Source organism: Hemiscyllium ocellatum, chromosome 11 (assembly GCF_020745735.1).
Source record: "Hemiscyllium ocellatum isolate sHemOce1 chromosome 11, sHemOce1.pat.X.cur, whole genome shotgun sequence".
Classification (NCBI taxonomy): Eukaryota; Metazoa; Chordata; class Chondrichthyes; order Orectolobiformes; family Hemiscylliidae; genus Hemiscyllium; species Hemiscyllium ocellatum.
Window position 1 is genome coordinate 72952383 of NC_083411.1, and position 15638 is coordinate 72968020.

General features: G+C 42.7%; 1 protein-coding gene across 5 annotated transcripts in view; it reads left to right on the forward strand.

Annotated features, from left to right (window-relative positions):
* Positions 1 to 5312, forward strand: part of LOC132820212 (cysteinyl leukotriene receptor 1-like) — a 28999-nt gene extending 23687 nt beyond the window's left edge. For 4 of the 5 annotated variants that reach the window (XM_060832201.1, XM_060832202.1, XM_060832200.1 and 1 more), the window contains one exon: positions 2483 to 5312. In XM_060832201.1, the coding sequence (XP_060688184.1) occupies positions 2526 to 3605 (1080 nt within the window). In that variant the 5' untranslated portion in view covers positions 2483 to 2525 and the 3' untranslated portion in view covers positions 3606 to 5312. The remainder of the gene's footprint in view (positions 1 to 2482) is intronic. The other variant, XM_060832199.1, reaches the window with a different exon arrangement.
* Positions 5313 to 15638: the final 10326 nt, after the last annotated feature.

Sequence of the window (15638 nt, forward strand, 5' to 3'; positions counted from 1 at the left end):
TGATAGGTCAGAGTGAGGGTCGGGGCGGAGAGGTCAGGAAGAAGATTGCAGGTTAGGAAGGTGGTGCTGAGTTAAAGGTTTGGGACTGAGACAAGGTGGGGGGAGGGGAAATGAGGAAACTGGAGAAATCTGAGTTCATCCCTTGTGGTTGGAGGGTTCCTAGATGGAAGATGAGGCGCTCTTCCTCCAGCCATCGTGTTGCTATGGTCTGGCGATGGAGGAGTCTAAGGACCTGCATGTCCTTGGTGGAGTGGGAGGGGGAGTTGAAGTGTTGATCCACAGGGTGGTTGGGTTGGTTGGTCCGGGTGTCCCAGAGGTGTTCTCTGAAACGTTCCGCAAGTAGGCGGCCTGTCTCCCCAATATAGACGAGGCCACATCAGGTGTGGCAGATGCAGTAAATGATGTGTGTGGAGGTGCAGGTGAATTTGTGGTGGATATGGAAGGATCCCTTGGGGCCTTGGAGGGAAGTAAGGGGGGAGGTGTGGGCACAAGGTTTGCATTTCTTGCAGTTGCAGGGGAAGGTGCTGGGAGTGGAAGTTGGGTTGGTGGGGGATGTGGACCTGATGAGGGAGTCACGGAGGGAATGGTCTTTTCAGAATGCTGACAGGGGAGGGGAGGGAAATGTATATCCCTGGTGGTGGGGTCTGTTTGGAGGTGGCAGAAATGACGACAGATGATACGATGTATATGGAGGTTGGTAGGGTGATGCGTGAGGATCAGTGGAGTTCTGTCCTGGTGGCAATTGGAGGGACGGGGCTCAAGGCCGGAGGAGTGGGGGAGATGCGGTGGAGAGCATCATCGATCACGTCTGGGGGGAAATTGCGGTCTTTGAAGAAGGAGGCCATCTGGGTTGTACGGTATTAGAACTGGTCCTCCTGGTAGCAGATGCAGCGGAGATGAAGGAATTGGGAATATGGGATGGCTTTTTTTACAGGGTGGGAGGGGGTGTAGTCTAGGTAGCCGTGGGAGTCGGTCGGTTTATAGTAAATGTCTGTTGATTTGGTCGCCCGAGATAGAAATGGAGAGGTCTAGGAAGGGGAGGGAGGAGTCTGAGACGGTCCAGGTAAATTTGAGGTCAGGGTGTAAGGTGTTGGTAAAGTGGATGAACTGTTCAACCTCCTCGTGGGAGCACAAGGTAGCGCCGATACAGTCATCGATGTAGCGGAGGAAAAGGTGGGGGGTGGTGCCAGTGTAGCTGCGGAAGATGGACTGTTCCACATATCCTACGAAGAGGTAGGCATAGCTGGGGCCCATGCGGGTGCTCATGGCTACTCCTTTGCTTTGGAGGAAATGGGAAGATTGGAAAGAGAAGTCGTTCAGAGTGAGGACCAGTTCAGTCAGTCAAAGGAGGGTGTCAGTGGAAGGGTACTGGTTGGTACGATGGGAAAGGAAGAAGCGGAGGGCTTTGGGTCCTTCGTGATGGGGGATGGAGGTGTACAAGGACTGGATGTCCATGGTGAATATAAGGCGTTGGGGACCGAGGAAGCGAAAATCATGGAGGAGGTGGAGGGCATGGGTGGTGTCCCGAACGTACGTGGGGAGTTCTTGGACTAAGGGGGACAGGACCATACAAATGGTTTATGGAACTGGTAAATACAAAACAATGAGCCTCATTGAGAAGTCAAGTTGACACATGCCTGCTTCTGCACATATATGTCTGATCTTCAACCTCTGACAAATCCATCTTATTGAAAGTGCCACTCATTTGCCAAATTGACCCCAGCATATTCAAAACCAGCAACAAATGACAAGTCACTTTTCAAATGAAAAAGGTAAGTAATGTGCATGTCACCACCTCTCACAGTAGGAGTGCTAACAAATTTACACTTAGCACATCTCAGAATGCTCCCTACAGCAAGTGAACTTTAATTAACTGCAAGAAATCACAAAAGTAATAGCCACTACTTGAGTGATTGAAATTCTCTCAATTCTCCTATGAACCAACCTATTTGTTATCAATTGTCCCATCTTTCAAAAGCCTACAACTTTGACCTCCTCTTCTTCTATCTCTTCATCAAGTTTCATCTCCGTGTGAGTTATGAAGAAGAGTCATTATTGAAGTTAAAACATTAACTCTCTTTCCCTTTCGACAGTCACTGCCAGATTAGCTGAATCTCTGCAGCACTCTTTTTGTGTGAGATTGCACCACTCTCTTCTACAGCATTTTGGGATATTTTGGGTCTACAGAGGTGTTACACAATCGCAATTACAAGTTATCTTATTCCTTGAAGTTAAAGAGCGGCTAAAAAGTCAGAATCAAATGGGCTAAATAAGAACAGTAAAAACAATATATTATATTATGAAAACAATATATTTATATTCAATTGCGAGATATCTCAAAATGTTTTTTTTTAAACCAAATGTTCCCAAAGAGACAGGTTTCCAACGTTCACAGTCATGCTGTACCTTAAGGTAAATGCAGAGTTTTGGTGAGACAGATGCCTTTGGTTTAATTGTTTCTCATCATTTTTTTTTTGTCCAGTGTAGACTCTGAAGACATTTCCTTCCAACAAACAGCTTCAAAAATGGCTGAAGGAACAAATCCGATTGCAGCAAACTATTCGTGGAACACGTCCTGCCCGTCGATTGATGATTTCCGGAATCAAGTGTATTCGACCGTGTACTCCCTGGTCTTTGTGGTGGGCTTGTCAGGAAATGCCTTTGCTCTGTTTGTACTGGTGAGAACGTTCAAGCAGCGAACAGCCTTCAACGTCTATATGCTCAACCTGGCAGTGTCGGACATGCTGTGTGTTTGCACCTTGCCCTTACGTGTGGTTTACTATGCTTTCAAGGGCAGGTGGATCTTTGGGGACTTTTTGTGCAGAATCAGCTCTTACTCTCTCTATGTTAATCTGTACTGCAGCATTCTCTTCATGACCGCCATGAGCTTCAATCGTTTCCTGGCCATCGTGTTCCCTGTTAAGAACCTGAAAATAGTCAATGTTAAGAAGGCCAAGATAGTTTGTGCCTTGATCTGGATTTTTGTCACTGCTACCAGCAGTCCGTTCCTTTTGTCAGGCTCTCACAAAGAAGGAAACAAAACAAAGTGCTTTGAACCACCGGCTGGGAAGCGTAAACAAGGCCTGAAAAGCCTGTTGGTAATGAACTACGTTTCGCTGGTTTTAGGCTTCATCCTGCCATTTCTCATCATTCTTGTCTGTTACATCTTCATTGTGAGGGCACTATTGAAAAGCACAGCGGCCATTCAGAAGAAGAAAGCATCGCGCCAAAGAGCAGTGCATTTGATCATCATTGTGCTGGGTGCTTTCCTGATCAGCTTTATGCCCTATCACATCCAACGTACAGTGCACCTGCATTCCCTGCTGCAAAGCAACAGGAACTGTGATGACATTGTTTACATGCAGAAGTCTGTGGTGGTCACACTCTGTCTGGCAGCTGCCAACACCTGCTTTGATCCACTCTTGTACTTCTTCTCTGGAGAGAACTTTAGACGGAGACTGACCAGTTCCTTCACGCGAAAGTCATCCGTATCCAGCAATCAGCTGTCAAACAAGAGGAAACGCTCATTAATGCGCGTTGAACAAGACAAATCAGATGAAGATTCATTCAGCCCTGCTCGGGCAAATGGAAGCATCAGCAAGTAAATCTGAATCTGCTGTCGTGATGCAGAATACACAGAAAGGAACAGAGTCTTTCAAGTGTGCCGTAACCTTTGCCCGGGTAGTGTTGCTATCACACAAAGCATATATAAACCAAAATTCACATAAATGCAATCTGTAGAAATCGAATGTAAAGCACACTCTGATTATAGAGTTCTTGTAGGTTTTTCAAAACTGTGCAGTAATTCATTGCAGTGTTCAAAAGCTGGCTTATCACCATGAGAGAGCCTGTTTTATTGTGCTTGGTTTACAAACATATATAATTATGAAATTTATCTGAAAGGCATTTGACGATGGGTGAAGTGGATAGTTTGTGTATAAATCACTGATCAAGTTATCATAGCTTTGCAATGGACCTCCTTTGTTTTCGATTATGTGATTTGGATATCCATGTTAGGGTAATGAACACAGTGTCCAAATACTTCAACGTTATTTCTTCGGAAAAAGGTTGAAAGGGGATAAAATCCAATTGTTTAAACTTCTGAAAAGTCTCTGAGAGACTCAAAGCTACCTAGGTTGTTGAGGATGAAGTAGAGGGCATTTGTTTAAGGTTCACAAACCTCCACGTAGGATGCGAAGAGTTAGTCCTTACCTTGGAACCAAGAAAACGGAACCATTGAAAAAACCTTTTGGATACATCTGGGGAGGTCCCCAGTTGACCATGTATTTCAACATTATAAAGTTAATTGTGAATGATTTGGAGGTCAGATGGACAAGTGAAAGATTATGATCCCATTAGGGATCAACAATTAAAATCAGTCAGTAGATACTACACACAGCAAAAAGTTCCCAAATTGAATCATGTTTATGTGTTGAAGTTTCTGATTTCAGCCAAGGTAGTCATTGAATGTTAACAATGGACATCAGCTGCCTATTCATCGACGTCTGCTGGGATGTACATATTCGGTCACTACTTTAATGCTCCCTTTAAAAAGTCAAAACTCTGCTGACACTTTGACTTGAACTGTCCCCAGTCAGGTGGCTGTTGGAGAACATCAGTCACCCATTCAGATGAGCAGGAACATAGTATAATATGTTTGAGAGAGCGAAGTGACATGACAGAGAATAACAGAGATTAAGAAGAGGACATTTAATAATTGCCAGAAGAAGTGCCTTGAATTTTCAAATGCTTTTTTCTCCTTCAGTGCTTTCTTGGCATTTTAAAAACCAAGGTCTATTTTGTTGAGATGCAAAATTTAAGTTTAGTGATAATCAGGTATTAAGTGTATGATTTCATCACAATGTGTGTGACAGTTTTGTTTATTTTTCATAAACAAGATAAATCTTGTTTTAACCATACATTCACATAAATATACTGCCAAAACAGATGGAATAAAGTAGATTTGTAAGTTACTTCCTATGTTTTGTATTTCAGTGGGAAGTTATGCTGATTGAAATTGAAATTTTCCAAAGTAAAGTCTTTGCAGGACAAAATCAATGGAGACAGTATAGGGTTGGGGAGTGGGAGTTTATGGGAATATTTTGAATGGTTTTTTATGTAACACTTTTTTCAGCATGGAAAAGTGGCATTGACTTTTTTTCAGACTTTTTAACGCACCTTTGAGTATTATGTTTAAGTTAAGGTAGCTGCTTAACTATGAATAGAGTAGAGAAAGTGAGGACTACAGCTGCTGAAGATCAGAGTCGAGAGTGTGGTGCTGGAAAGCACAGCAGGTCAGGCAGCATCCAAGGAGCAGGAGAAATGATGTTTCAGGCATAAGCCCTTCATCAGGAAACCATTCCTAATGAAGGGCTTATGCCCGAAACATCATTTCTCCTGCTCCTCGGATGCTGCCTGACCCGCTGTGCTTTTCCAGCACCACACACTCAACTATGAATGGAGTAGAAAAGGTCATGTGTGCCACCCCATCTAGACACGATTCAGCCCACATAAAACACCAAACCACCCTCCATCATTTAGTGTCCTACCGAAACAACCAGTGCCTAATCCAAGAAGCAATGTACAATGGTTGCACAGTGCCTCAGTGGTTAGCACTGCTGCCTTACAGCGCCAGGGACCCAGGTTTGATTCCAGCCTTGGTGACTGTGCAAACTCCACACAGACAGTCTCCCCGTATCTGTGTGGTTGTGCTCCAGTTTTGTCCCACAGTCCAAAGATGTGTAGGTTAGGTGAAGTGGCCATGCTAAATTGCGAGGTAAAAACAAGGACTGCAGATGCTGGAAACCCTTTATTCCTGATGAAGGGCTTTTGTCCGAAATGTCTTTTTTTTTTCCCCTGCTCCTCGGATGCTGCCTGACCTGCTGTGCTTTTCCAGCACCACTCTAATCTAGACCATGCTAAATTGCTCATGGCATTAGTCAGAGGGAAATGGGTCTGGGTGGGTTACTCTTCGGAGGGTCAGTGTGGACTTGTTGGGTCGAAGGGCCTGTTTCTGCACTGTAAGAAATCTAATCTATAGTCCTCTCCAATATCTGAAGGAAAGTTAGGTGTGATCCAGAAGTTAATGTAGCTTCTCTTTATTCCCAGACCTACCATTTTAACTCAGGCAGCAGTCTACCTTTCGGGATTTGTCCAGCTCTTTTCTAAAGACCTGTGGGTAGTCGAACCTAAATGTGGGAATTGCTATTGCTTACCCTTCTGACGGAACTTGCACAAATAGTTAACGCAACTTCAAAACATATATTTCCATATGATCATGGTAAACTCTAGTTACGGTGCCGAGATAGTATAGTGTTTCTGTCTCTGAGCCAGAAGGCCAGGTATAAGTCTCACCAGCCCCAGATACATGTCTTAGGGTTTGGGGCACAGTTTCTTCTTCTGGACCAGAAGGCCTGGGTTCAACACCCACCCGCCCTTAGACAAGTGGCATAGTACGTTTAAACTGAATGATTAAAGTAACTATGATCAAGCCTCCATTTGTGCATGAACTAAAGTGATTTAGGATCTTCTGGTGCAGAGATCAGCTTCGATTCTAACCTGGCCCGGGAATGAATCATAACATGTCCAAACACGTTGATTTAAATAACTAAACCATCCTTCAACAAGGTAATAATTCATGTGAACAAACAGAAAGCCAATCAGGTTTTGTAAGTGAGTGAATTAGGTATTGAGAGCTGCTTGATAAATGTGCTCACATTGCCAAAGATCTCTTGATTGAGGCCCACGTGCACTTTCATTCCAGCCTATGCAGCCAATCTGCACTTAGGTTTCTTCCTCACTGGCTTGTTTCTTTAAAGCCATCGGGTCTGGAGGTTCCAAGATGATTAATTCCAGCGCAGATGAATAAATCTTAAACACCAAGATCTGTCAGTAATTACATTTCACCATTGAAACAAATTAGTCAGAATATTGATTCATAGGTTTTTTTTTTCATGCTTGAGTTCCATGTTAAGCAACACAGGCTGTGAAAAGAAAACTTTTGGGTATTTTTATCTTAGTGCAACACACTTTTCGAAAAGAAAAGTACAGCAGTAGAGATCCAAAAAATGACTTGGGGAACAAAAATGCACTGACTTATATTGATGTAGCAAGCAAAGTTGAACTTCAAATAAGGAGCTGGCACATTTATAATTGGAACAGTCAGCTAATGTGAGGCTGCTAGACTTTTTAAACTCTAATCATCACAACATTGAATGGATTCACAGAATCTGTCACAGAACCACAGCAACTGAAGCAACACTTATTAAGGCATGCTTTAAAAAAAAGTCATAATTATTGCCTCAACAAGCCCCTCTGTTAGGAAACTGAGATTGAGTGCAACACTGGTTTGACATCAAACAGGGAATTTTTTGAGCCATCCACCCAACCCAATGGTTTGCCCATCTAGCAGGTAAAGTTAAAATTATCCCTCATGTTTCTTGATATGGATGTCTTTGATTTTTTTGGGGAAGGATCATACTAGTCAGGGATTCGACATAGAATTTACATTGGATGAAGCACCATACAAAGTTCAGACAGGCTATTGTTTTATCTCTATCAGCACAAAATATCACTTTGGATTCTTTGTGGTGATATATCTGCATGAAGGTGAGTGACATAGATGTGGACGTGCCAGTGTTAGACTGGGGTGGACGAGGTCAAATGTCACATGACACCAGGTTATCGTCCAACAGGTTTATTTGAAATCATAAGCTTTCGAAGCGCTGCTCCTTCATCTGACTTCACCTGACGAAGGAGCAACACTCTGAAAGCTTGTGATTTCAAATATACCCCTGTTGGACTGTAACCTGGTGTCATGTGACTTCTGACTGTCAGGTGTGCAGAAGATAGTCATTTCAGGTTGACCATTTACAGAGGAAGTAATTAGGAAAACTGAAGACTAAAAGAAGTGATTGCAAAGGAATTTGTTTTTGAAATAATGATGTAACAGTTTTTCCATTATGTCACTTTGTAAAGTCATTATATATTTCTGTTTTGTTATCTTGTATTAATGTTAATTTGATATCAAGATTTTTTTTGATTGGTGCCATATTGAAAAAACACCAGTCATAATTTTGTTATACCAACTTATGCAGGAAGTTTCTATTTTTATATTTCTTAAGTATCCTTATATGTGCACAATTTGTTATTATGAAACAAGAAGTAAGTTTCACAATGTATATGCATTTTGCAGTCAGTTACCTTAACTAATAAGGAAAATAATAAAAGCTGTTTTATCTCCATATTTGAATCTGTCTGTATTCTTCAACTCTTCCCAACTGACCATCTATCTGGATTTGTTTTTATTTGTTCATAAGATGAAAAATCTATTGGTATCATAGTCCAGCATTTATTGTCTGTGCTGTTTGACTTGACTAAATCTATCCAACAATCTCAACTCCGCTGTCACAATTTCTGATGTGGTTGACAAAACTAATGCTTTTGAAACTGACCTTTCCCACACCGAAGGCATGTCGATTTCACGTCACTCAATGCATCGGGATACAGTATCAGCTGCAGCACAGTTATACAGCTCTCACCTCTGGATCAGGAGGTTAGGTGTTCAAAGCCTCTTCCAGAGACTTAGACGCAAAATCTAGGCTGACGTGTTCAGTGTAGCACTGTTGGAATGCTGTCTTTCAGCAGAGATGTTAACAACGACGCCATCTGCTCTCTTAACCAGACAGAAAGGATGCTACAGCATTACTTTGAACAAGAGTAAAGGGGTTCTTCCCCATATCCAGCTTAATTTTAATTCTTCAAACTACACAACAGACAGTACGTGTGCTCATAGGCATGAACGCCCCTTAAGGTAAGGCTGCAGCAAATCGAGATTGTAGTGGGAGGTGGTGGAGAAGGTGGTCTGGAATGTAGGGCTAAAGATGGGACATATCCACGGAAGCGGTCTTCTTCACTACTGCTCTCAGTACTCCTCAGAGAGAGCTTTCAGGTATGACAACTCACTGCTTAGAAGTCACTGCATCTGTCTTGCACCTCACTGATCTTAAATGGTAAAGAACCTGCTGTCAGCTTTCACCACAGCTGATGCAACTGTACCTTGTATCTCTGATGTAGAACACACCCAGCAGTAACATCAATAGCAGTGGCTGGAGCAACACCAGCAGAATCTGCCTTGTCCACTTGATGGCAGCAGATTCTCCAATCTATCTGAACTTACTTAAGGAATATAAGAACATAGGAACAGGAGTAATCCACTCAGCCCACCGCACCTGCCCTACCATTCCGTATAGTCATGGCTGGTCAAATACCTCAATACCTTTTAGCCACTGAATCTGCATAACTTCATAACACCAATGCAGAAATCTATCAACCTACACTGTCAATGTACTCAAAAGACTGGACTTTCACTCCCTTGTTGTAGAGAATTCTGAAGATCTGTAACCATTTGAGTCAAAAAACATTATTCCTTATTTCTGACCTTTTTCAGAATTATTACCAAGCAATAGTCAATGTATGCCATCCTTTATAATAGATCCTTGCATTTTTCTTACTACTGATGTAAAGCAAATCTATAGTTGCCTGATTTTTTTCTTCCATTCCCTTTTTGAAATATTTGCTACAAAGAAATGCACAAAAATTATTTCAGAATTTATAAATTTTGAAAGATAATCATAAATATATTGATTATTTCTAGTCACCTCCTTCACCAATAAGTCATATAATAGTCTTTAAATTGCATTTAATTACCATCTATTGCCAATGCATATTCTTGTATTTAATGTATTTTCCCAAATGTCAGCCAATTTGTCCCTCATGCTTTCTTAAGTACCCTTATCAAAATTTAACACTTTTTCTTCAGAATACACGAGCTCATTTTCCAACATTATACAAAATTCTATCACATTGTAATCACTCATATCCTGAAAGGTGTTTTACAACATGATTGTTAGTTAGTCTTGTTTCACTACATAGGTAGCTGAAAATGTGTTGCTGGAAAAGCGCAGCAGGTCAGGCAGCATCCAAGGAACAGGAGATTCGACGTTTCGGGCATAAGCCCTTCTTCAGGAAAAGGGCTTTTCCTTCCTGAAGAAGGGCTTATACCCGAAACGTCAAATCTCCTGTTCCTTGGATGCTGCCTGACCTGCTGCGCTTTTCCAGCAACACATTTTCAGCTCTGATCTCCAGCATCTGCAGACCTCACTTTTTCCTCACTACATAGATAGACAAGCAGGAGGCTGGAAGAACACAGCAAGCCAGGCAGCATCAGGAGGTGGAGAAGTCGATGTTTTGGGTGTAACCCTTCTTCAGGACTAGGTGTAAGGGGAGCTGCAGATAAAGAGGGAGGTGAGAGAGGGGCAGAGTGGTGAGATTGCGATAGGTGAACAGAGGTAGCGGGTATGATTTGGTTGGTTGATGGGAGGAATGAATCTGGGAAGCTAGCTCCTCAAAAGACTGCTCTAGAAAGCCATTCCAGAAACCCTTCCTTCACAGCTTTACCACTTACTTGACTTACTGAGTCTCCATGCAGATTGAAGTTATCCATGATAACTGTTGACTCATACTACATACTTCTCTCTTCTCCTGATAATTACCATGCCCCCCACCCTACACTACTATTTGGTGGCCTATTCCTTCCAATGTCTGCTGCCCCCTGCTGATTCTTAATTCCATCTGGATTCCACAAATTATTCTTTAGATCTGAGATCCTCCCTTCGTAATGTACTGATCCCACTCCTTATTATCAGTGAAGCTCCACCCTCTTTTCCTTTTTATATGTCCTTTAAATATTCCATTCCTAGTCTAGCCACCATGCAGCGATGTTTTATTAATGGCAGATAAATAGTAACTATGCATCTATACTTGTGCCTTTAGATCATCTGGCTTGTTGTGAATGTTGCATGCCTTCTATTAAAATGCCCTTAACTTTGTCATCTGACTTAACTTTGCCTTAAAAGCATACTTGATGTTTGGTTTTGTTTATCCTGACTGCCAGTCTCCCCAGGATCTTTTCACAGGAAACTTAGAAAATAGGAGCAGGAGTAGGCCATTTGGCCCTTCAAGTCTGCTTTGCCATTCATTATGACCATGGCTGGTCATCCAACTCAGTACCCAGTTCCCACATACTTTTTGATTCCTTTATCCTTAAAAACTATGCCTACCTCCTTCTTAAAAACATTGGATGTTTTGGCCTCAACTGCTTTCTCTGTGGCAGAGAATTTGACAGGCCCACCAGTCTCTGAGTGAAAAAAATTTCTCCTCCTCTCAGTCCCAAATGGCCTACTCCACATCTTTAGACTGTGGCCTCTTTCAGTTGCCCAAAACCAGTTTTAATCCTCAGGTTCCCATCAACCTGACAGGTTAGGTTAAACCTATCCCAGTAGCACAAGCACATCTCCCTGTGAGAATCTCAGTCCCAGTCCAATTAAGGTGTCCAGGTTTTACAGGTCCCAATTCCTGAAGGAAATCTGATCCTCTCCCTCCTACACCAGTTCTCCAATCATGTATTCCATCAATCAGTCCTCTTGATCTTATGCTCCTTTTCACATGTCTCTGGGACTGATCTTAACATTACTGCTTCTGGGGTGCTAGGTTTTAATTTCGTTCCTATTTCCTGAAATCAGCCTTTAGAACTTCATTCTGCTTCCTACCTATGTCGATGGTTTAGATTAGATTACTTACAGTGTGGAAACAGGCCCTTCGGCCCAACAAGTCCACACCGACCCGCCGAAGCGACAACCCACCCATACCCCTACATATACCCCTTACCTAACACTACGGGCAATTTAGCATGGCCAATTCACCTGACCCACACATCTTTGGACTGTGGGAGGAAACCGGAGCACCCGGAGGAAACCCACGCAGACACGGGGAGAACGTGCAAACTCCACACAGTCAGTCACCTGAGGCGGGAATTGAACCCAGGTCCCTGGCGCTGTGAGGCAGCAGTGCTAACCACTGTGCCACCGTGCCGCCCCAAAGGTTCCTATGTGGACCTTGGTTCTGGATGATTCCAGAAGGAGGTAGGCTCATGATCAATGCAGGTTGTGTTGTCTGAAGGACCTAAAAGCAGTGCTGCAGAAATCTTAATGACCTGATTGAAGTAGTCAAAGTCAGTGAATGTGTCTTCACAATCTTTATCACTTATCACTGGTAGCTCAGCTTGTGCAGATCCCATCTGTAATCTACCCTCTAAAGCCCACACCGTATCAGTATCTGATCTAGTGGCTCTAAGTGAGAGACCAATTTATGGTGTTTCATCATTATCTGACTCTTCTTCCTCTTCCACTTTATGCTCCAGTAAAGCTGCCCAACCAAATTACAGTGCTTGAGTAAGGAAACAAATACGTTATTGTGTTGTTCTAGCTTGGCCTTTGTGGACAGAAACTTCCCGCAAGCACTAGAACTTGTACTACTCATCATAGTTTCTTCATTATTTCGCAATCTTGTTCAGTTACACCTTGGTAAAAGAAATGCCTGAATACTTGAATGCCAGTAAGTTGTGTGGGAAATTGAGATGTTCTGAGGTCAGTACTATTGTTCTGAGAGATCTTTGTATTCAACACCTAAGTTATTGTGTTTCATGTTGATGTATGATTAAATATAATTACATATTGCACAATGAAAGTGGAACAGGCGAACATTTGCCAGCAACACTCAATGATTATGAAAACATCACTACTGAATTTGACAGCAATTGCCAAGTCAAATTGAATTTTGGTTTGTGCCATTAGGTCATATGAGAAGAAATGTCCCTCCAAGTTTCCTTTTAAATGATCACCTTGAGAGTTGGATGTTGATATAAGTCTTTTAGTTCAATTATATGGAGGCAGAGTCACTTCACAAATGCAGGCTCTGGTTCAGATGATATGAACTTGAACAGATTCAGTTTATACCGTAACAATGCTTGTGAGGGCATGAAACATTTCCACATGACTCTGTATTCCTACTCCAATATCATTCCCCCTTTTGGATAACATCTGACCCAGGAGGCTGAATACTCTGCCTGTCAAAAAATCCAAGGATCTTACTGAATTCAACAGGCTTCAGATTCTTACTTGCTGCCTTCGTTCAGCCTTAACCAAGTCCTAATGACCTAGGATTGACCTAGGATAAGATCATAACCCTTCCGACACCACACCCTCAGCATCCATACCAAGTGTCCGCCCTCCTTTAGAAGTCGCACTTTCACATTCCTCGTGATTTTGACCTGTGTTAGAAATTTTTTTGTTGCCTTACCAGATTACTCATCACACTTATCCCTCACAACAGCATCACCAACTCTGCAACTACTAATATATAAGAGATCATTCTGATCCAAGTGTGGATCTACATATTGAAGCTCCAATTTCAAAGCTCCTCCCACTAGGGGCTAAAGTCTATCTGCTTTAACACCATATCTATATCCTTGCTGTTCTGCTGCAAAGCATGTTATACCTTAGGCACTTCCTCAGCTTCTTGCACTGGATGCTTGAGTACAGGAGGAGGTCAGTAGGTTAATATGTTATGTCAGGTTATCTCAGATAGCTTCCCATCTTACGTGTAGGTAATTTCCCACTTACAAACTTCCATTAGTCCCACCCTCCCCACCCAGAATGATAAAGACAGCTGCAATCATACTGTTTGATTGGTCAATGGACATATACAATTCCTATGGAGATATTCCAGGCCTGCTGTGATGATACAGTATCTCCCATTGCCCAGATAAATGTTGGTTCCAGTGTGGCCCATATGACTTCCATTGTACTGTTATCTGCTGCCTTAAGCATATGTGTGGACTATTCATTCTCTTATACTGGTTTGGGCCGTGCCACTATGAAGATCCAAACACCAAACCCATAAAAGTAATACTTGACACATTCACCCCTTTCTCTTCTACGCATGAAGACAGATCACAGAGTCGCACATAACGATCTCCTCTAATTACTCCTATATTCTCTACTCTATGCTATGTTCTTCCTGGCATTAATTATATAAAGACAGGGATTGTCAAGACCTTGCCAAGCAACATGTCATTACTCATAATAAATTTAGTATTTGTCAACCTCACCCCAATCTGCATCCTCATCTTTATCATCATTTAATTTGTTCACTGGATGTGGACATTGTAGGGTAGGCCAACATTTCTAAAGCTCAAGGGGCAATTAAGAGTTGACCACATTGCTCCGTGGCTGGATTCACATGTAGGCCAGACCAGGTAAAGACGGTAGATTTCCTTCCCTAAAGAACCGATTTTTTATGACAATTGACAGTGGCTATATGGTCACCATAAGCCAGCTTTTATTCAGTCCAGATTTTATTGGATTCAAATTTAATTGTTTGGATCCAAATCCATGCTGCCAGCTCTTTGGCATGCTCAATGATATTACCAGTACCTCCATATAATGGAAGGAAGCTGCCATCCTTATCTGGTCTGACCTACATGTGACTCTGGACACAGAGCAATGTGGTCAACTCTTATTTGCCATCTGGGCTTTAGGGATGGATATTAAATGCTGGCCTAGCCAGTGACACCTCATCCTTTGAATGCGTAAAAAATAAATACATGTATGTCCTCGTCACTAATCCCTGACCCTCCATTGAGTCTTAGAAGGAAATTATATATGATTATAAATGCTGTGGTTCTGTTCGCCGAGCTGGGAATTTGTGTTGCAGACGTTTTCTCCCCTGTCTCGGTGACATCCTCAGTGCTTGGGAGCCTCCTGTGAAGTGCTTCTGTGATCTTTCCTCCGGCATTTGTAGTGGTTTGAATCTGCCGCTTCCGGTTGTCAGTTCCAGCTGTCTGCTGCAGTGGTCGGTATATTGGGTCCAAATCGACGTGCTTATTGATCGAATCTGTGGATGAGTGCCATGCCTCTAGGAATTCCCTGGCTGCTCTCTGTTTGGCTTGTCCTTTAATAGTAGTGTTGGCCCAGTCAAATCCATGTTGCTTGTCATCTGCGTGTGTGGCTACTAAGGATAGTTGGTCATGTCATTTCGTGGCTAGTTGGTGTTCATGGATGCGGATGGTTAGCTGTCTTCCTGTTTGTCCTATGTAGTGTTTTGTGCAGTCCTTGCATGGGATATTTTACACTACATTGGTTTTGCTCATGCTGGGTATCGGGTCCTTCAGTCTGGTGACAACGGAACGAGGACATGCCGCAACCCAAAGTACTAGCCACACTACCATACATCAAGAGCATTTCTGAACTAACAGCCAGACTACTGTGACCACTTGGACTCATCACAGCACACAAACCAACAGCCACTCTCAGACAACAACTCACCAGAACGAAGGAACCGATACCCAGCATGAGCAAAACCAATGTAGTGTACAAAATCCCATGCAAGGACTGCACAAAACACTACATAGGACAAACAGGAAGACAGCTAACAATCCGCATCTATGAACACCAACTAGCCATGAAACAACACGACCAGCTATCCTTAGTAGCCACACACACAGATGACAAGCAACATGAATTCAATTGGGACAACACTACTATTATAGGACAAGCCAAACAGAGAACAGCCAGGGAATTCCTAGAGGCATGGCACTCATCCACAGATTCGATCAATAAGCACATCGACCTGGACCCAATATACCGACCACTGCAGCTGACAGCTGGAACTGACAACCGGAAGCGGCAGATTCAAACCACTATAAATGCCGGAGGAAAGATCACAGAAGTGATTCACAG